Genomic DNA, 22,860 nt, shown 5'->3' on the forward strand with positions numbered 1-22,860 from the left:
TCAGCTAGATACACTGTTCCCGGCTCAAAGTGGGAAATGTCTTTGAGAACATATACACACACACACAACTCCTTTTGTGCATGCTGAGATAAACAATATTCAGATCTTGCTATATTACAGCCACATGTAGCAATTTGCAGCACCATACCAGAAGCTTCAAAGGGCCTATTTCAATATGGACTCTCTCTTCCTGTCCTGCATGTCCTTCTTCGGAGAGGTTTTTTTTTTTTAAGCTGTTTGAGCCTCTTTCATGGCTCAGATCAGTGGTGATATCAAGGTTAGCAGACTTAATGGGACAGCACCACCAACAGAAAACTGAACAAACCAGAGCATCCACTCTCTACCTTTAAGCCATCAAGGGCTATAGCTTTGAGAATGAGCATTCCCCTTTAAATTAGCTTCTTAAGAAGTCTATTCCAGATCAAATCTTTCATCGCTTTATGCAGTTGAAAAGACTTCAAGAATTTTCATATGCTGACCACAATAGGATCCTCCAAGGAAGTAGAAGCTTCTTTCTTATCCTCAGCGATATTAAGCATCTTTAATGCTTGATAAACCAACCAAGAAAGCTCTGTTTAAAAAAAAAAAAAAGGCACACGATGGAAGCACTATCTTTATGGCTCCCAAAGCCTTAACATCCTCCAGAGAATCCTCCGATTCAGTAGCATTCTCCTCCACCATCTCTAAATCCCAATCCACCACTATTCTGGCTCTTTTCCTACCTCCTGAACTTGGCCACGAAGTGGAAAGACCGAGGGTGGATCATGGGACTAAAGTCTGTCCCATGCAAAAGGGAGAAAGATTTTTTTCACCACAGGAACTGCCTTTGGGATGAAACTAAACTTCCCCAGGGTACTGCTCAATTGAGGAACGAAAGACATGCCTTTCACCATATGAGCTACCCTAGAAAAATGTCTTTCATCTTATCCAGTCTACACAGGTCTTAGAACATCATAGGATGCTCATCTACCATCTGTTGGAGACAGAGAACAGTGGCAGGCTGAGTTCAGAATGGATGCATATAAAGGGTGACATCAGTGAAACTGCTAATCTCTGGTGGTGGTATAATCCATTTATTTGGATTGGTCTAACTCAGGGGTCGGGAACCTTTTTGGCTGAGAGAGCCATGAACGCCACATATTTTAAAATGTAATTCCGTGAGAGCCATACAAGACCTACCAAATTAATTTACTACAACCCCCCACCCTCCTGACCCCCCCAAGACCTGCCAAAAGTCCCTGATGGTCCAGCAGGGGTCCAGGAGCGGTCCGGGAGCGATCTCCTAGACTTGGGCTGTCGGCTACCAATAGTCAAAATGGCGCCGATGGCCCTTTGCCCTCACTATGTCACTGGGGTCGACCAATGGCAGTGGTAGCCCCTGTGACATATTAAGGGCAAAGGGCCGTCGACGCCATTTTGATTACTGGCAGCCGACGGCCCTTTGCCCTTACTATGTCACAGGGGCTACCGCCGCCATTGGTAGACCCCAGTGACATAGTGAGGGCAAAGGGCTGTCGGCGCCATTTTGACTACTGGCAGCCGACAGCCCAAGTCCAGGAGATCGCTCCCGCACCGCTCCTGGACCCCCGCTGGACCACCAGGGACTTTTGGCAGGTCTTGGGGGGGGGTTGTAGTAAATTAATTTTGGAGGTCTTGAGGGGCGTCAGGAGGGTGGGGGGTTTTATTAGATTTTTACTTTTTTATTAAAGATTTGTCTGCGAGCCAGATGCACCATCAAAAGAGCCACATCTGGCTCGCGAGCCATTGGTTCCCGACCCCTGGTCTAACTAGATGAAGAGGAATACAAGATACTCCTGGGGGAATTCTGTGCAAACAAAAATTAAGAATTCTGCAGACATTATTGATGAACAAAAGATATTTAAAAGGATTAATCTTATGAGTAATTGATTTAAATACCTTTTGTTCAGCCATACTATAAGTTCAGGCTTCTTTCACTTAGGTACTTCTATGAAAGGATATAAGGTGTTATTTGTCTCCTTTGTCCCTTCTAACACACTCCCTCCAGCACATGGACCTTGTTAGGGGACTGACTGATGCCGTTTCACTTTTTGAAGCCTTCAATATGGAACCTTTGAATAATTTAAATTTATTGAATGTGTGGAAAGTACTAACAGTCTCTAACAAATATTTTGGAGTTCATTGCTTTACACTGCATGTGTGCTGCTTCACTTCAGTTTTTTTTCCTATAGAGTATAGCAGAGTTGCTTACCTGTAACAGGTGTTCTCCTAGGACAGCAGGATGTTAGTCCTCACACATGGGTGACATCATCAGATTGAGCCCAGCAAGGAAAACTTATGTCAAATTTTCTAGAAACTTTGACTGGCACACTGAGCATGCCCAGCATGCCACGATCCACGTGTCCATGAGAGGTCCCCCTTCAGTCTCGTAACATAGAATTACGAAAAAATAAAATAAACATGGAAGAAACCCAACTCCGCAAGTTGGCAGGAGGGTTTCATAAGTTTGTAAGCAACTCTGCTTTCTCCTAGGACAAGCAGGATGGTAATCCTCACACATGGGTGAATCCCTAGCTATGGACTATTCCCGAACACAAGCAGAACCAACAGGCACCAAACCAGGTGCCAACAGGCACAACAATACAGGTGCTGTTGGTAACAGCAGGAAAAAGCCTGACCCCAAGAAAGGGCCCTAGCAGGAAGAGTTGGGTTCTACAGCTGGAAGAGATTCCGGAGGACAGACTGGCTAAAGCTGCTATTGTGTCAGCCATCCCTATCCAAACAGTAGTGAACAGCAAACATGTGGAGAGAGCACTACGTCACAGCCTTGCAGATCCCAGACACAGAGACTGCTCTCAAGAGGGCCACCGAAGTCACCATGGCTCTGACAGAATGAGCCTTGACATGGTCCCCACAAGCTGCAGTCCCGCTTGCGCATAGCAGAAAGAGATGCAATCTGCCAGCCAGTTAGTCAGGGTTTTCTTGGCAACCGCAACTCCTCATCTATTCTTATCAAACAAGATGAAAAGTTGCATGGACCACCTGTGGCCTGCTGTCTGCTCCAGGTATAAGGCTAAGGTTCTCTTGCAGTCCAAGCTGTGCAGAGCCCGTTCGCCCTGGTGCGAATGAAGCCTGGTAAAAAAGGTGGGCAGGATGATTGACTGGTTCAGATGGAAATCCGTCAACACCTTAGGCAGGAATTTCGGGTGCATATGCAGGACCACCCTAACCTGAAAGAACTTCGAGTAGGGTGAGTACATCACCAATGCTTGAAACTCTCTGACCCTGCGCACTAATGACAGCCAATCTCTAGCCCCTCTCTCCAGAGGCGGCCCTGGTGGGGGAGTGGACAGCGAAGGCTCAGTGTCCATCGGTTCCCCACGGCCTTTCGGAGTCAATGCCCCCAATGACAGAGTCAAAGGTTCAGATTTCTTGAAACTGAAGAGCTTCTCCATTTTATCTACATGGGCGCGACAGCCTTTGGGGGTCATTTGGTCACAAAAACAGCACACCCTGATATTGTGCGATGCCCCCAGGCAGAGGATACAAACCTCATGTGGATCTGTGAGGGACATGTCCGCGGACACTGGGGGCATCAACGAAAACCCAATGACGTCATTTCAAAAAGACCCGGGTGAGCGGTCGGGGTCCAGCAGCCACCGAGGGCGAAACACACTGGCAATCGACCGCACAGAACGGAGAAAACTTACAGTGCCGTCCTACTGACTAACCGGTAGGAGGAAGAGGGAACCCGGCGCAGGAAAAGTCGGAACAGACTGATGAAATACTTGAAAATTACCAAAAAAAGAACAGAGCTCCAGAACCATGAGATGATAGCTCCGTGGAAAAGAAGAGATTAAAGAGGGACTCCATGTGGACGCACAGATAGTGGCATGCTGGACATGCTCAGTGTGCCAGTCAAAGTTTCTAGAAATTTTGACATAAGGTTTCCATGCCAGACTCCATCTGATGATGTCACCCATGTGTGAGGATTACCATCCTGCTTGTCCTAGGAGAAAGTGCGGCTCCTTTATTGCATACATTATTTATTTATTAACTTTTTATTTACAGACATTCGTGAAGCACATCATGCCGGTTTACAATGAACTCAGGCGGGAAATACAATAAAACAATATAACATTAATAACAGAAAACAAAAACTAATATACAAATGAACCAAAGGAGCAATAACAAAAGGGAGGATAGGGGAAGGAGAGGTGGGGGAGGATAGGCAGGGCGGGCAGGGCATGGGGAGGGGGGGGAGGGTAGGGGTGTAGGAGTGGTGTGGGAAGGGGGGGATGGGGAGCGGAAGGGGAAAAAGGCATAGATAGATGAAGTAAAAAAACAAAAAATAAAATAGAATAGAGGGAGACTATGTACCGTTGAAGTATGTACAGGTACTATTAACTTAAGTAGTACTACGGAAGTGTTGAAAAACCGGCCGTATTAACTGGGCGACAGTATTCACTAGGATACAGTTTATTTAAAGGTTTATTTAAAATTATATTAGTTACCGATGAGAAAGCGAGCAAAGTTTAACAGGACTTTAATCTTTCGTGAAGTAAAAGGTGTGGGGCTTGGATATGTGCAAAATGTTTTAAAATGACACTCTGAAACATAACCTTCTCTCTTCTTGGGGTGCATTGTTGGATTATTCCTCAAAGTTGGAAAGGCAAAGGATAGTATACTGTTAAACACATTTTCAAATTCTACACCTTTGGATATTAGGTTGCAGTCAAATTATATGACTTTCAGAAAAAGGTGAATACTTTATTTCCAAGTGGATAAACTGGTGGAAAGTACATCAGAAGATCATTCTGCTGGATGCAGATTATAGATCAGATTAGATTAACACAGATCAGAAATGGGGGATTCTGGCTGTAATCTGCATGGGCATTATGGCAGTTTATGGGAGGTGGCTGTATGGTAGACAACTAATAGCTTCCTGTTGGTGTTTCTGACTACATTTTCCTTCTGCAACTTCTCCAACCTTCTACTGCATGGATCCTTTACTGTCTCGCTCATTGCTCCCTCTTATTTTCATTATACTGGCTTTCAGTCCAGTTCTGAGCTACAAGTGTATTCATTCTTCTGCCATCTTTACTTCTCAGCTTGTTTCTTGCCTATATTCCATTTTGCATCCTTCTGTGTTCTTTACTCCAGACAAGTTTATTCTAGTGAAAATGAGGCAAGGAGAAAAGGCACAAAAGGAGAAGAATCTATTCCCTGACATTGAAAAAGCAACTTCCGACAGATTCTAAACACACATACCCTTAAGATGGTCTATCCACAAACCTAACACCTATTCTAACTCGCTACGTCAGTCAACTATGTACCCGTTCTACTTTTGGTTTATGTAAGATGCCTTGAGTAGGGGACCATATAAATACTATAAACAAAAGGAATCTGAGTGTGACAGACCCTTTCATATCTCTTCCTATTTATAACCTAATCTAAAAATATAGTTTCCCTTATCACCAAAGGCTTTTATCGCTACTTATATGACCTGCACTAAGCAACGTTGCTGAGGATGAAATCTGGTTGCTAGTAAGTTATTCCCATTTGTCTTAATTATAGCGTTCTTAGATTGTACTAATAATTCCAGAAATGCTATATCATCTCTACTGTTGCTGGCAGAAAATGTAATGGAAAAGTTAATATATAAATACATAACCGCAGGTGGACAAATGGACTGATATTTTGTTATGACATTTCACAGTTTATGGGATTTTGTACATATCCATTTGGAAGATTTCTATATTACATTTTTTTTCACATGCTCCCAGGGGACGTATGATGAGAAACATGGCATGATGAAAACGGTCTCTAGTGGAAAATCCAAAACCTGTTTACAGATGCTGTATAAAGACAAATATTAACATTATAAAGACAAATAATATTTTATTTTCACAATGATGAAGGTCCAGTGTTAGGACTGAAATGCATGTGGTTATTGGTACAGAGTGCTGAACACTAGGGTATGCAATTATTTGACTTCGCAAGTAGTTTTGGGTGGATACCTTGATCACTAACCATTTTTAATATTTATGTTGTATTCTCTTCATTATTAGTACTTGAATAATTTTCTGGAATTCTTAAGAGTGAGCATGTTTCCTTCCCCATGCACAAACCATGGAACTGCTCTTTCTTCTCCCCACCACCCACATAAGCCATAACCAAGAACACGTGCCTCAGTAAAGAAAGTGCACCATGCCCCCACCTGATCCCACTCCCAGCCCAGAAAGCAGAATTGCTTACCTGTAACAGATGTTCTCCTAGGACAGCAGGATGTTAGTCCTCACACACGGGTGACATCATCAGAGGGAACCCAGCACAGAAAACTTATGTCAAAGTTTCTAGAAACTTCTAGAAGTGACCGTGACCAAAACATGACTTTCCAGGTCAGGTAATTTAGGTCACAGGTGCCCAGTGGCTAGAAAAGATCCTTCATGAGTCACACTAACACCACATTAAGGGCCCAGGACACAGCAGGAGGCCACAGGGGAGACTACAACTGAAGCAGACTTTGCATAAAATGCCCCAATATATGTTGCACATAGATGGGCGAACCATCCACCCCCTGGTGGTATGCCCTGATGGCATTCAGATGTACCCTGATGGAGTTGGTCTTCAAGCCAGCATCCGAAAAGTGTAGCAAATAGTCAAGTAGTCACGGTGTGGAACAGGAGAATGGATCTAATGCTCTCACAACAGGGAAAACCACCTCCACTTCAGGCCATAAGACTTTCTGGTGGAAGGCTTCTTGGAAAGCACCAGAACCCGGAGACACATTGTTGGACAGGGCAAGGGGCTGCAGGATTAGCCTCTCAACATCTAGGCCATTAGGGCAATGCCCTGAGGTTGGGATGGTACAGTCTGCCCTGATCCTGCGAGACGAGGTTGGGGAAATTTCCCAGACCGATCAGTTCTCAGAGAGGTTCCGCAGGACTTCAGGAGAGTCTTTATCACCAGTGGAAGAAGAGGATACACATACAGAAGGCCCTTGCCCCAATGATGGGCAAAGGCACCTGAGGTTGGCTTGCCATTCCCCCTGTACAGGGAACAGAATTGTTCCACCTTGCTGTTGCAGGGGGAGGCGAAGAGATCCACATCTGGGGTTCCCCAGAGGCAGAAGATCTGATCCACTACCTCCTGATTCAGGGCCCACTTGTGGGGCCAGAAGGCTCGACTCAGCCAGGTACATGGCTCACAGCACGATACCCTGAGACTGAGCCCATGATCAAATATGAACTGCCTCCTGGCACAGGAGGAATGTCGTCATACCTCCCTGCTTGTTGATGTATCACATCGCCACTTTGCTGTCAGTCTGGATCAGGACTGCTTTGTTGGACAGGCGATCACTGAATGCCCACAGCACATAACGGATCATCCAAAGCTCCAGGAAGTTGATCTGACACAGCTTCCTGTGCAGACCACAGGCCCTGCATACGAAGCTCATCTATATGGAAGCCCCACCCCAGGGTGGATGATTCCATGGTAACCACAACTTGGGTAGGGGGACACTGAAATTGAACCCACTGCTCCAAACTGGACAGGCTCTCCCACCAGGACAAGGAGTTCCTGAGAGCCAGAGTAACACGGATGCGCAAGTGGAGGTCCTAAGTGGCTTGTTGCCATTGGGACCACAATGTCCACTGATCTCTGCGCATATGCAAGTGAGCCAAGGGAGTAACATGGGCGGTCACGGCCATGTGACCCAGCAGTCGGAGCATATGGTCGGCTGAGACTGCCGGCTATGTTGCACCACTCCCACAAGGGATGCCAATGCGAGCTCCAGGTCGCAAGAAAGATAAGCTTTGGCTTGAGCTGTGTCCAGCTGGGCGCCGATAAAGCTCAACTGAGGTGACAGGGTAAGATGAGACTTGGGTAGTTGACGACAAACCCCAGGACTCCAACACCCAAATGGTCAAGTGCAGGGATCAAAGCGCTCCCTCCTGGGTGGTGCTCTTGACCAGTCAATCGTCCAAGTATAGAAACACCTGCACATCCAGACGGCAGTGGTGTGCCCCCACTACCACCAGACACTCTGTGAAGCCCCATGGGGCAGGCGCTCGGACAATTCCTGGACCTGTTTCCAGAGGTTCCTGGAGTACTGCGTCATGTACAGCTGGTAAGAAGCTATATGGGCGATCAACACTGCGCTCTGAAACACCTTCCTACCCAGAGCATCGAGTGCCCTGTGCTCCTGACCCGGAGGTGCGGAAGATTGGGTGCGAAGTATTTGGCCTTCTTTAGGGCAGACTCCAGCACAATCGACTGGTGGGGGAGTTGGCACCTCTCAAACCCCAAGGCCTGCTGGACTAGATAAACAGCATCAGCCTTCTGATTCACCAGAGGCATGGAGATGGGATGTTCCCAAATCCTAAGGAGTAATTCCTTGGTAACTCCTTGAAGATATCATGAACAGGAACAGCCACCACCTCCTTTGGGGAATCAAAACTGGAGAACCTCCAAGCATCTTATGCTTGGCATCCTCTTCCGTCAGGGGTTGAAACAAAATGGTTTCTGTCATGGCCCAGACAAACCCCACAAAGTTCAGGGCCTCAGGAAGGGACAAGAGCCGCTCCGAAGGAGCGGCTCTTGTCTTAGGGAAGATCCTCCGAGTAATCCAATACAGACTCAGAATTAACATACTTCCACAGTTCATATTAGGCGTCCTCTAAGATCACCTGGAGACACCAGTGTAGGGCCACTGCCTAGGCCCCTCAGCTTGGGCACTGAGGCACCAAATCGAAATCGGACCAGGTAACGCTGACCATGACACCAAAGGCCTCAACTGTGGTGCGGGCTGTGGTGGGCCTTCCTCCTCCTCTGAGCCCACAATGGGAATCGCACTGGATGGAGGAGGCAATGGTGGCTGCCAGGGCATCAATGGACCCACGAAGGACATCGAGGGTGTAGGCTCCGGCACACCTCGATGTCACACACGATTAGAAGCACCGGTGGGGCCGGGAGCGCGATGCCCTGCAGGGCTCAAACATCCACCAGTTGCACCCTGTGTTCCAACTCCTCTTGAAAATCGGAGGAGGGGGAGGCATCTCAGATCTCCCTGTATATCCGCGCCAAGCCAAATAAGAAACACATCGTCAATAAATCTGAGCCATAGGTGTACAAATTGAGACAACTCAGAAGGATAAACAAAAGACTCTTCAAAATTAGTCACATAATTAATTCATAATAATTAGTCACATAATTAGTTCATAATCTCTTCTATGCAATATGACAATCCCCCACCCTTATCAGCAGATTTTATCACTATATTAGGATCATTAGCCAAAGTCTTGATAGGTAAATTCTCATTCTTTGTCAAATTATAATACGCATAATCTTTCACAGATGACAGCTTGTGAACATCAGCTCGTACTAGTCGCTCAAACACAACTAGAGATGCTTGACTCGCGCTCTGACCCTGTTCGTGTCCCAACTTCATTTTTAATGGAGCTAGCCAAACTGGCCTTAATACAGAATTATTTTCGTTTTGTCACAAAGTATTACCAGCAGGTGAAAGGCACGGCCATGGGGGCTACTATGGCCCATAGTTTGGCGTGCCTGTATGTGACTAATTTTGAAGAGTCTTTTGTTTATCCTTCTGAGTGGTCTCAATTTCTACACCTATGGCTCAGATTTATTGACGATGTGTTTCTTATTTGGCTTGGCACGGACATACAGTTCTTTATGTTCCTTGACTGGTTAAATAACTGCAATATACATTTGTTTCAGATTTCTTTTTTAGACATTTTGATATCTTTTGACAATGAAAGTTTTTCTACTACGATCTTCCGGAAAGAGACTGACAGGAACACTTTGCTGACTTTTGATAGTTGTCATCCAAGGGTCCTTAAGAATAACATTCCCACTGGCCAGTTCCTTCGACTGCCGTGGCTATGCTCTTCGAAGCCTGAGTTTATATCCAGAGCTGAGGAGATGGTAGCTCGGTTCAGTGAGAGCGGGTACCCGAATAAGGTATTGAAAAGAGCTTATAAACGGAGCCCTGCGTGTTAATAGAGACTTACTATTTTTGCCCCAAAATCGATCCTCGGAGGTCACGGTAAATTGCATACTACTCTTGGTAGGTCTGTAACAAATATTATCCGGAAGCATTGGAATTCACTTTCCCTTCATAAAGTTTTTCAAGGTTCATTACGGTTCACTTACCGTAGAGGGAATAACTTGCGGGATAGGTTAACTCGCTCAGAGTTTTGCATAACAGATTCACACAGTTCAACTACTGGCCAGCATATGACCTGTGGACACTGTTCAGTGTGTCCCTTTACAGACACTATATCCTGTTTTGAACATCCGATGTCAAAGAAAACTTACACTTTGCAATTCGGAGGGAGTAGTCAACGTAATTCGATGTCCGTGTCCAAAGTTTTATGTGGGCAAAACATCCAGAACAATTAAAACCAGGATCATACAGCACCAATCTAATATCAGAAATCTCCGTGATAATGCTCCGCTGGTCGAGCATTGGATACAGTTTTCACACACTCTGACTTGTTTTTCTTCATTTTGGAAGTAGTAACTCACTCTATCCATGGGGGGAATTATTCTGAGTACCTAATCCGCAAAGAACAGAGGTGGATTGATACTTTAGACACAGTTTCACCTAATGGTCTAAATAAAGAGTTAGAATGGAGTCTTTTTACCTAATTTTGATTGGCTCTAGATTGCCTGTATTCTGATTGGTCCTCTGTCTTTGTCCTTGCTATGCTGATTGGTCCAGTTTTTCGCACCTTTTTCTGAAGTTTTTTTTAAAACCCTAGTGTACTTCACCTGTACGCGCGCCCTGTTAAGTGTTATCAGTAATTATTACGGTATGTTTTTGCAGTTATTTAATGTTTTTATGCTGTTATATTGTATGTCTGTTTGTGAGCCCTATCCTACATAGTCCATTTTTTATATGCTTATCTTTCAGACTATTCTTAAAATTATTGTCCCTCCTGACGCAGCCTCGGCGAAACACGGGTCCGTGTCGGGGGACCCTGTGAAAGTACATTCATTGAAAACAGTGGAGTTGCCGTTTTGGATTAATAATGATATTGTCTTTGAAGATCATATGAACTATGGAATATTTTCTGCACTTGTCCAAATTGGCTCAACCCTCACCGTGCAAACCACTGTTCAAAGTGTATGCACCCAGTCTCCCGCAGTGCACATTTCGACCCAGGATGCACACTTCTCTTTCCCTCCCCAGCCCAAGCCACCAGCCATGATGCATGCTGAGTTACCTCCTCCGGGATACGTGTCATGCCGTTTCTTCTAGTATGCGCTATGTTCCCTCCCCCAATGTAAGCCACCAACCAGGGTCTGTGCAACCATTCCCAGTCAGCAGAAGCCACCTCCCAGGATGTGTACCAGACTACACCATCCCTACTCAGCATAAGCCACGGCCAAGATGCATGTTGTATCCCCTCCTCTTCAGCACAAGTCACAGTTACAGGAGACAGGAGCCTCCTCATCCCAGAACAGGGCATGACCTAGAATATGGGTTCTCCCCTCTTGACTTTATGACCCAGGATGGAGGTAGTTTTCCCTTCAGGGAAGCACTATGGATAAAGATCCTACATTCTTTCTTCTAAAAGCTCACGAACAAAGTCATTCCACCCCCTCTCTCAGGCCAGGTGCTTATCTTAGCTGTCCCCTGCCAGGACAAAATTTTAATCTCAAAGTAGCCTCCTAGATTTGCTAGGTTCTGGATATTTACCTCCTGGCAGTTTTATGTTGTCCACGGTGGGAATAAAGACCTCCTTTTCTGCTTTCTTCTCAGAAGGTGTCCGTTCCACTGTCAGCTGGTACAGTTTCAGGGAGATGATGTCATGGTTATCTGGAAGAAAGACAAGCAAAGCTCAATCTTATTCTTGCATTTCTGTGCCACAGACAAACGTTACCTAAAGCAGCAAAAAGCCGACTGCCCAACAGAGGCTTTATTCCATAATTCTACAGATTCTCTGCCTCTCCCCACAAGCACACGACCTAAAACAGACTACCCGCCAGATACCATAAGCACCAGCTTCATTAATAACCTCCACACAGTCTCCAAGAATTTGTAAAGGGCGAGAAGAGCAAAGGCAATGTTTCTAGTCACCAAGAAACAGTGGCACAGTGAGGAGGGGGCCGGAGTCAAAACCCGCCGGTCTGTAGGGAATGCCTGGGGGCCTTTGGAACATAAAAACTTGAAGGCAGAAAAAGACCGTATGGCTTAGTCTCCCCACCATCAAATTAATTTAGCTTTACAATTCCTGTCACCCCATCAGAGGTCCCCTGCATTTATCCTAGGCTTTCTTGAAGTCAGATACTACTTTTGTCTACACTGTCTCCACTGGAAGATTGCTCCTTACATTCACTACCCTTTCTGTAAAGAAACATCTCCTAAAAATTACTCCCAAGTCTACTCTCTTTCATCCTTATCCCATGACCCCCTTGTTCTAGAGCAACCTTTCTTTTGAAAGAGGCTTGTTTCCTGTGCATGGAAACCTTGGAGGTATTTAAATGTCTGCATCATACTTCCCCTATCTCACCATTCCTCCAGGGTGTACATGTTTAGATCTTTAAGTCTCTGCCCATATGCTTTAGAACAAAGACCAGTGACCATTTTAGTAGCCACCCTCTGGACAGACACCATCCGGTTTATATCCTTTTGATGGTGCGGGCTCCAGAATTGTACACCGTATTCCAAGTGAGGTCTCACCAGGGACCTATACAGGGGCAATATCACCTCCCTTTTTCTGCTGACCATTCCTTTCTCTATGCAACCAAGCATTTTGTGGCTTTTGCTGTTTTGTCCACCTGTTCAGCACCTACAATTTCACCTCCAATGCTATACCTCTCCCTTGGTATTTGCAGCCTAAATGCATTATTCTGCATTTTCTTAGCATTAAATCTTAGCTACCAGGCCCTAGACCTTGCCTCAAGGTTTGCTACACCCCTCATGTTTTCCACACCTTTCTGGCTGTGTATGTACTCTGTTGCAGATTTTGGTATCATAATTGAGATGTAGGCATAACACCAAAAGTGAAACTAGGAGAGTCATGAAACATTCAAGCTGATATTTTTAACTGAGCTTTCTGCTTCTACAGATTCTTACAGCAGTACCTCCATCCATAACCATAAGTGAGAAAGCAAAAGATAAGGAGAATCAGGGTCTGTTTGTGTTGCATGAAGGGCCGAATTTAGCCATAAGTAACAGAGGCATGGGCCTAGGACACCAAATTTTGAAGGCACAGGAGAACTGGGACTCCCCTCTGCTGCTTTCTGAGGGGAAAAACTCGCTACTCCTGGCCCTTTGTTTATAGGTTCCATATTCTTAAATACAGCCATGGCTGTATGCATGAATTTCTGCTGTGATACAATATAAATACCCCCCTTCAGTGAGGAAGCAGAGCCCATGGAAAATAAATGTCTATGGACTGCACATGTGAATTTCTTAACCCTACCTCAGGATGTGAGCAGGACCTAAAAATGCTGCGCACACTCTCTCTTTCCAATTACATATCACACTTTGTTGTATTTTTTTTTTCATCTCATACCTGAAATTTCTGGGCCCAGATGAAAATCATCATCTGGTCCCCATAAGGAAGATGGGAAGGGTGCGTCATCAGCCATGTGCCTAAGGAGGCAGAGCAGGGGCATATTTAGCCCCGTACGCATGGGGCCTCTGGCGGCTATCATGCTGCCAAGGAAAGGCCCACAATGGCCAAAAAAGAGGTCCGTTAAACCGCCGGCACACACCAACCCACCGGCAGCTAAAATAAAGAAGAAGGCGCGGCTGCCGAAAGAAGAATCCATGGGGCCGCTAGCGCACCCTAACCTGCCAACAGCCCGAATGAGGCTGCAGGACCATCCCTTCCTCCTCAGACTCCATGAAAAAGTGGAGAGGCCCAGGTGAGCGGGAATGTGTGTGTGTGTGTATATGTATCAGAGAGAGGAAGCTTGTGTATACGTGTGCGAAAGCATGTGTGCACTTATATGTATGTCAGAACCTGTGTGTATCAGAGAGGGAGCATTTGTATCAGCATGTGTACATGAGAAAGAAGAAACTTGAGTGTATGTGCGTGAGAGCATGTATGTGTGAGTACCTGTGTATATGAGAAAGGGAGCATGTGTGTGAGCACCTCTGCATATGAAAGAAAGGGAGCTTGTATGTGTGCGAGAGCCTGTGCATATGAAAGAAAGGGAGCTTGTATGTGTGTGAGAGCCTGTGCATATGAAAGAGGGCGTGTAAATGTGTGAGTGAGAGCCTGTGAGTATGAGAGAGAGGGTATGCGAGAGTCTATGCATAAGCAAGATAGGAGTTGAGGCACTAGATGCCTAGCAGTGGGCCAAATGATGACATGCCAGCTGGCTTCCTGCACCTGGCCAACAGGAAGAAGACCAGGACTACTGGGTGGGGGGTGAGACATATGGTGGGGTTGTGACAGAGGGAAGGAAAGAGGATCAGAGCGAGGGATGGGGAAGGGATTGAGGGAAGGGGGGGAGAGTGTGCTGAGTGTCAGAGAGGAGGTGAGTGAGGGAAAAGGGGATTGAGAAAGAGGGTAGAAGGGTGCGTGTATGTTTGTGAATAAATGTGTGTATATGAGAGTATGAGAGGAGAAAGTATGTGTGCCCCCCCTCCTCTCCTGCTCCCCCCATCCTCAAATGAGCCACGACAATCTCAGGGTGACTGGAAATCAAAAGTTTCCAGGTATCTTTTTTACTTTTAATTATTTGGTGTTATTAGATATACCTATTTTGAAATATTTAGTTGATTTTTGGGAAATGTTGAGCTTTTTTTATCCTTATTTTTATTTATTAGATGTTCTATTCATCATCTGTTTTGAAATATTGGGTTTTTTTTATTAGTATGGTTTTTACCATTATGATGGATTTATATTTCTTGATTTAGTTTTATAAGGAATGGTGATGTTTCTGTTTTTTGCATTATTACAGTGCATATGAGTCTGGCTGGGAGGGGAGAGAGAGGCTGGGGATCATCACTGATGGGGACTAGGAGTTTAGGAGCATCAAACTGCTTTTGCTTCTGTTTCTTTGAGGTGGGAATTGTGAGAATCTTCCCAGTGTCATTTTTGGCTAATTTGCATTTGAATATTTCTGGTGGTATACTGCAGGCAGAGTCTGGCTTTTTGGGGTTTCCAGTTCAGCTATTGTCTCTAATTTTCTTTTTCTAATTTGTTGTCAGTTTGGTGAATAAGGCAGCTCTGATGCGTGCAGGTCTGGAAAAAAGGACAAATTTGGAATGGTTTTTCTTTTCTTTTTTCTCCTAATGAACTGAAATGGAAAAATTGGAAATTGTGGAATAATTTATAAATGTTACATCACAGTCCTTGACGCTTGGTCTTATTCTTTATCAGAGAATGTTCTTGTTTGCTTGCAGTACCAAGGAAGGAAAAGACAATGTTGGCAGCCTGTCTATAGTCAGGAAAGCTTTCTATTCTGGGGTTTCTATTAGTGTGATTTTCTTGCCCTTAAGCATTTCTACAAGGAGGATCTGGGATGGGGGGCACCAGGAAGGCAACACAAATGCATTGGCCCCCGGGTGCCGGAGACCTTCACTACAACTAAAATGCATATAATTTAACTTAAAAACATCAGCATATACACAACCACAAAATAAGAAGGGCAAAAGATAAAGGAAAATTGCTTGCCTGCTAATTTTCGTTCCTGTAGTACCACAGATCAGTCCAGATTCCTGGGTTTTGCCTCCCTGCCAGCAGATGGAAACAGAAAGAGTTTCACTGCCACTGTATATAATCCAGTGTGCCACCTGCAGTCCCTCAGTATTGACTTGTACCAAAACCAAGATGACCGCAACAACCTTAAATTTCTAAGCAAACTCGCTCCCCTCCAATGAGCCTCAAGAAGGTGAAGTTGCCCAAAAAAACAGAAAACTAGTTTCCAAATTTAACATAAGCGATCAGCACTGAAAAACTTCCAACAACTCTCCCTATATACAGAGCAACAGGACGAGCAGAGGACTCTCCCCCAGTAAATGGGTGGGTCTCTGGACTGATCTATGGTACTACAGGAATGAAAATTAGCAGGTAAGAACTAACTTTCCATTCCCTGTACATACCCAGATTAGTACAAACTTCTGGGATGTACCTAAGCTCTCCTTAACTCAGGTGGGACCTGGAGAGTTCCACTCGTAGAACACTAACTAAAGCACATGGAAGCCGGATCCCCCACATCCAAGCGATAATACCTAACAAAAGTATGCAATGACTTCCCAGTAGCTGCCCAGCAAATTTCATGCAGAGACGCCTGTTGTGACCCAGCCCAGGAAATCACCTGAGAATGGGTCAAGTGCCCTTTAGAAATGTAAGTCAGCTCAATCACTTCCTTCAGCCACCGCACAACTGTAGACTTAGATGATTTATTTCCCTTCTTTGGGCCACTCCACAGTACAAAGAGGTGATCAAATCTACAGAAATCAGAAATGACCTTTAGATACCTCAATAATGCACGCCTCCTATCTAATAAACTAAGCTCCCTCTCGTGAGGCATAGAGGAACTCCAATCTAGAAAAGCTGGAAGCGCCACTGTCAAAGATGGAACGCCAAGATTACCTCTGGCAGAAAATAAGGTACTATGCATAAAGATACCCCCTTATCAGAAATCTGTAGGAAGGGATCATGATATGACAGTGCCTGGAGTTTCGAAATTCTCCTGGCTGAACAAAGCCACCAAGAAAACCACTTTAAGAGTCAAGTCCTTAACTGTAGCTCTCTTTAGTGGTTCAAACCGAGCCTCACACAATCCTCTAAGGATTAGATTCAGATTCCAAGATGGACATATGTTCCACACTTAAGACTGCAAGTTCTCAGCTCCCTGAAGGAACTATATAACATCCAGATGTGCGGACAAAGGATACCCTTGCACCTTACCCCAGAGACAACCCAGTATCGTAACCTGGACTCTCAGAGTTAAAGGCCAGGTCCTCGACCAGAATCTTTCTGTAGAAAAGGCAAAATATGTGACACCAGCTGCACTCCATCAACAGCAGACCAGGACTCAAAAATCCTCCAAAATCGCACATACGACAAGGATGTAGAAGATCGCCTAGCCTGCAATAAGGTGGAAATAACAGTTTTGGAATATCCCCTCCATCTCAGATGTCTCCTCTCAGAAACGAAGCCACGAGATGTGAGCCGCCTGAGCCAAAAATATTGGGCCCTGATGGAAAACAGTCGACCAATGTCTGAACCTCAGGGGCCCATCTATTGTCATATTGATCAGTTCTGGGAAGCATGGTCGATGTGGCATTTCTGGAGCTACCAGGATCATGTTGCCTGGATGTATCTCTATCTACCATAATCCCTTGTTCACCAGTGATCACGGGAGGGAAAACAAAGAAGAATCCCTAGAGTCCATGGCAGCACCAGAGCTCAGATTCCTTTGTAGCATGTTCTGTTCAGCGGCCGTAAAACCGTGACACCTTGCCATTCTCTTTCGTTGGGATACCCCCATTTTCCGTGAATGAGACACATCGCTGCCTCCAACAGCTCCCACTCCCTGGAGTCTAACTTTATCTGACTGATAAAATCCGCATGAATGTTGTTCACTCCAGCAATGTGAGACGCAGTCAAGCACTCCAAGTGCTGCTCTTCCTAGAGTATCAACTCCGGGGCCTCTCAAGCCACTGCCTGATTCTTGATTCCACTTTGATGGTTGATGTAGTCCACCATCGCCTCATTTTCAGATATGATCCGTACTGGATGGCCAAGTAACCTTGGCAGACAGGCAAGCAATGCAAAATGTACTGCTCTCATCTCAAACCGACTGATAAGCCATGAGACCTCCTATTTCAGCCACTGACCATGTGCCAAATGATCTTGCCCCGCTGCCCTCCATCCGGAGAGGCTTGCATCGGTGGTCCATCTGGAGAGGCATGCATCAGTGGTGATTATTATCTAATTTAGAATCTCGAATTCCACACCTCGCTTGAGACTGGTGCGAGTACTGTGTACAATTCTGGTCGCCGCATCTCAAAAAAGATATAGTTGCGATAGAGAAGGTACAGAGAAGGGCAACCAAAATGATAAAGGGGATGGAACAGCTTCCCTATGAGGATAGGCTGAAGAGATTAGGGCTGTTCAGCTTGGAGAAGAGATGGCTGAGGGGGGATATGATAGAGGTCTTTAAGATCATGAGAGGTCTTGAACAAGTAGATGTGACTCAGTTATTTTCACTTTCGAATAATAGAAGGACTAGGGGGCATTCCATGAAGTTAGCAAGTAGCACATTTAAGACTAATCGGAGAAAATTCTTTTTCACTCAACGCACAATAAAGCTCTGGAATTTGTTGCCAGAGGATGTGGTTAGTGCAGTTAGTGTAGCTGGGTTCAAAAAAGGTTTGGATAAGTTCTTGGAGGAGAAGTCCATTAATGGCTATTAATCAATTTTACTTAGGGAATAGCTACTGCTATTAATTGCATCAGTAGCATGGGATCTTCTTAGTGTTTGGGTAATTGCCAGGTTCTTGTGGCCTGGTTTTGGCCTCTGTTGGAAACAGGATGCTGGGCTTGATGGATCCTTGGTCTGACCCAGCATGGCAATTTCTTATGTTCTTATGAGTAAGCCACCATGAAAGACTGTCCCTGGCTTCCCTCTCTAACGGAAGAAGAAGATGAAACTCTTCCAATAACGAATTCCTATGGGAGAGAAGAGCCCCCCTGCAGAAGCTGTATATTTGTGAATGCCCAGTGCATTAATTCCAATGTTGTGCCATAGAACCCAGGACCTGTAAATAGTCTCAACCCTGGGCACCAAAAGCCCTAGCAGAAGCCTAATCTCATGCCACAATTTCAGCAATTTCTCTAGGTGAGAAACACTCTCTCTGCCAGTGTGTTGAACTGAGCTCCCAGATACTCCAGAGTTTGTAAGAGAACTAAATGGCTAATTGCTAGGTTCACCAACCATCCTAGAGACTTCAAGCCCATTGGTACCTTTCGTGCTGATTGTCAACAGAGATGAGCCAGACATCAGATATGGATACACCAACACACCCTCCTTTCATTCGTATGAAATCAGATGATCTCTGATTACAATCAGTACGAAAGGTACCAATGGGCTTGAAGTCTCTAGGATGGTTGGTGAACCTAGCAATTAGTCATTTAGTTCTCTTACAAACTCTGGAGTATTAGGGAGCTCAGTTCAACACACTGGCAGAGAGAGTGTTTCTCACCGAGAGAACTTGCTGAAATTGTGGCATCAGATTAGGCTTCTGCTAGGGCTTTTGGTGCCCAGGGTTGAGACTATTTACAGGTCCTTGATGAAGGTACATGGAGCCATCGCCAGCCAAAGGGAAGGGCTCGAAACTGAAAATATTCCCTTAGGACCATGAACCTATAGAATTGTCTGGTGCTCTGGCCTGATAGCTATGTGCAGATACGCTCTATCAAGGCAAGAGATGCCAAGAATTTCTCCCTTGCGTTCTACCGCTATGAAGGACCTCAGAGTTTACCTTCTTTAAATCCAATATCTCTAGAATTGGATATGGAGGGAAATGAAACAGGACGTTTAACTAAAATTGACCTCTGACCACACTAGGCATGTTTGAGGTCTGAGCCAACACTCGGGCCACGCCAAGCGTGTTCAGAGTCTGAGCCAACAAACTCAGCAAGATATCTCTGTGAAAGAAGAAAAAAAAAGTCTGAGCAGAGTCCGAAGCGGCTCTCAATCATATGCAATTCCTCCGATGTCTCATGATTCACACCTCCTTGAACATTACCAGGAACAGCCTCCCTGCAGCATTTGCCCACCGTGACTGACAAATGGGAGGCCCGGCACACGATCTCTATATAGTAGGTTGCTTCATCTTTGCTGAGCACCCCTGCAGAATGCTCTGCAGGCCCTGGAAACATTCCATAAATCTATACTGGAGCCCATAGGCCCAAACTTGTTTTCTTCAACCTCTCTTGGGAAAGCTTCTGTCCTCTGGGAACAAGGGAGGAGAAGAACTAACCAGTGCCTCAGCCTCCCACTCCACTCCCCTCCAGAGATACCACAGGCAACATAGGCAAAAGCTGTAGTAGTCAAATTGCTTTGAACTTCTAAACAGTGCTGACACAAATGGAGAGGGAATGAGGACTGAATTGCTATCAGGCAGCAAGCCTCACAGATAGCAAGGCGCTTAGACCTGTTTGCCCCCAGAGCCTAGCTCCCCTGAACTTCAGCTCCAGGTGGCCTCCTGTGCACACACCATGCCACCCAATGTTACATGTAATTCCCTCCAGGGCGCGCGCAAATATGTACTCAAGACTAGGTTGCAGTCGTATGCGCACAAGTACATGTGCAAGTACAGTCTCATATAGGCCATGGTCGTCTGTGCGCAAATATGCGCAGTCTAGGTTGTGGCCTTACATGCACAAGTACCTGCGCAAATATGCACTCAAGCCTAGATCACAGACATATGTGCTTAAATCTAGACTGCAGCCTTATGCTCACAGATTCCTGCGCATGCAACTACCACACGGTGAGAATGCATGCGCACGCCTACACGCGGAAAAAGAACCACTGCCTACCACACGGCTAAGCAAAGTCTGCCTGCACCTTCAGCGCAATTGGCCTGGATCCATTTAACTTCCAGCATTGAAAATCATCGGCCTGAAGAGCTTCTCAACAGCTTAGGCATCTTGACTGGCCAAGAATCCATGGAGACTGAGGCCATGAGTCAGCATCCAGCTAAACATGCTTTGTGCATAAGCAAAAAAAAAACCACAAAAACCTGGCAGGAGACCTCTACCAGACCCAGAGACGACTCCTCAGTGCAAGTGCCTCTCTGCACCTCTGCAGGACAGAGAACTGCCAGCACCAATCAAGAAGGAGATTTCCCTGTCCCTCCCGCCGACGCTGCTAGGGAATCGAAAATGGCTGCTGTTTTTGCACTGACGGGGAAAGCCTAAGCATTAGACCACATCACCCGCAAGGCTTGTTCTACCGGTGTGGTCATGCTCGATGCAGACCCCAAACGCCAGGCCACTTTTGCCGCTCACACACGCTATTCCACCCGGCACCTGTGGCACCACCAGCACCTCAACAGCAAGCAGGGGAACAGTCCCTTACCACCATGAAGCCAACACCTGGTCTCCTCCGCAGACAGAGAAGCTGCTGAAAACCCCCATTGCTGAGCTCCCCAAGCTGCTAAGATAGCTTCCCCCCCCCCTGGAACCCCGCTGCTGCACAGATCTCTTGTTCTCTCTCTCTTTTTTTTTTTTTTTTACTCCGAGCATAAATAAAGATACAGAGAAATCAATATTTTCCTTTGGAGCAGAGGTTCAAGTTCCAGGAGAGCACAGGCCACATGGCAGATCAGAAAAGAGCCAGACCACTGGCTATATCCATCTCCTATTGCCAAACTTTAGCGACCCAGCCCAGGACAAACCATATAAAAGGGATACTTCCCTGCTCCACTGGGCTTGCAGTGCAGATGTCCACACCATGGACCTCTGGACAGAGCTGTCAAAAGGATCACCAACCCCCCTGCTCGTCCGCCTCAAACCAGGGGGATGGCCTCACCAGGACCTCACAACCCACTGGAGGATCCAGAAATTTCAACTTTTAATCTTTTTTTTCTCTCTCTCTCTCTCCAGACTGCAGGTTTTACACCATCTGCCATCTGCTGGAGACAGAGAAATACTGAGGGACTGCAGGTGGCACACTGGGTTATGTACAGTGTCAGCGAAACTTTCTCTGTCTCCATCTGCTGGCAGGGAGGCAAAAACCAGGAGTTTGGACTAATCTGGGTACATACCGGGAATAATCGAATCAAAGAATAAAACAAAATGATAGAATGCAAGATTCTTAAAACAACTCACTGACCAAGATGTGAAAAATATCATTTTGTTTTAATTATTTGTACTCTTCACCTTATGTACTAGATCAATTTTAATATCTACTAGAATCTTTCACTTGCTTGCCTATATCACCTCTAATCAATCTGTCTGTTTGTTGAGTTATAATTATGAATGCCACCTTGTAAACTGTTGTGATCTGGACATGGAACGATGGTATATAAAATGTCTAAATAAATGGACCCTGCCAAGAAGAAAGGTACAGGCATTACTCACAAAGACAAAAGACGCTGAGGTCTCTGTGGAGACAGACAGACGATCACCACCTGACTGCAGAATCTTCAGAATCACTCAGCTTCTCATGGGCATAAAGCAAGCACATGAAGAGGCCTCAGTTGATTCTACAGAACACAGTCAGGTGCAGGCACCACCATCCAGCCGCACACACATTAGGTGCCACAACCAGGTCCATCTCCCACTCAAATGTGCCGATGCGATTAGACAAATTCAGAGAGAAGTCAAAGTTGGGAGTCTATATAAAAAGACTCTTATACAAGAGGGTGGAGGGGATGCAGACAAAGCGATAATACTTCCAAATACCTGAGAGGTCACCAGTCACAGAGGAGGTCCCAAAGAAGTAGCCCCTTGGCAGGTGGACTCCTGGAACATCAACACAGTCTCTCCACTCCTGCTTCCCATCGATATCAATCATAATCTGAATTTAATAAAACATGAAGCTTCCAATAAGTGTCTTCTGGGTGAGGCAGTGACAAGGACTTAAGACAATTTGCAAGTTTATGGCAGGAAGGAATGGTGGCAAAAACTCACAGTAAGCCTGCGTTTCACATAGCGTATCACTAGGAAGGTGTCATGGTCGAGGTTGCGCACCATGGCGGTGCAGCCCCCGAGCTCTGTGGGCCTGCCGTCCCTGCTGTGGTCGTACATTAGTGAGCCATTATTCACCATGGCTGAGATATATGGGAAGATTCGCTGCAGGAGAAAACGGTTCAAAAGGTTAATGTGGCATAACTAAGCAGACAGCAGGAAGGGCAAAAGTCTGCACAGCTTA

General features: G+C 45.7%; 1 protein-coding gene across 1 annotated transcript in view; it reads right to left on the bottom strand.

The window, feature by feature from the left end:
* LMAN2L (lectin, mannose binding 2 like) overlaps positions 1 to 22,860 on the bottom strand; it is an 86,056-nt gene that overhangs the window by 8,841 nt on the left and 54,355 nt on the right. Inside the window, exons 5-7 of the mRNA XM_029604295.1 lie at positions 22,620 to 22,781; positions 22,392 to 22,506; positions 11,708 to 11,827 (exon numbers count right to left, since the gene is read on the bottom strand). Of these exons, the coding sequence (XP_029460155.1) occupies positions 11,708 to 11,827; positions 22,392 to 22,506; positions 22,620 to 22,781 (397 nt within the window). The remainder of the gene's footprint in view (positions 1 to 11,707; positions 11,828 to 22,391; positions 22,507 to 22,619; positions 22,782 to 22,860) is intronic.

This window comes from Rhinatrema bivittatum, chromosome 5 (assembly GCF_901001135.1).
Source record: "Rhinatrema bivittatum chromosome 5, aRhiBiv1.1, whole genome shotgun sequence".
NCBI lineage: Eukaryota > Metazoa > Chordata > Amphibia > Gymnophiona > Rhinatrematidae > Rhinatrema > Rhinatrema bivittatum.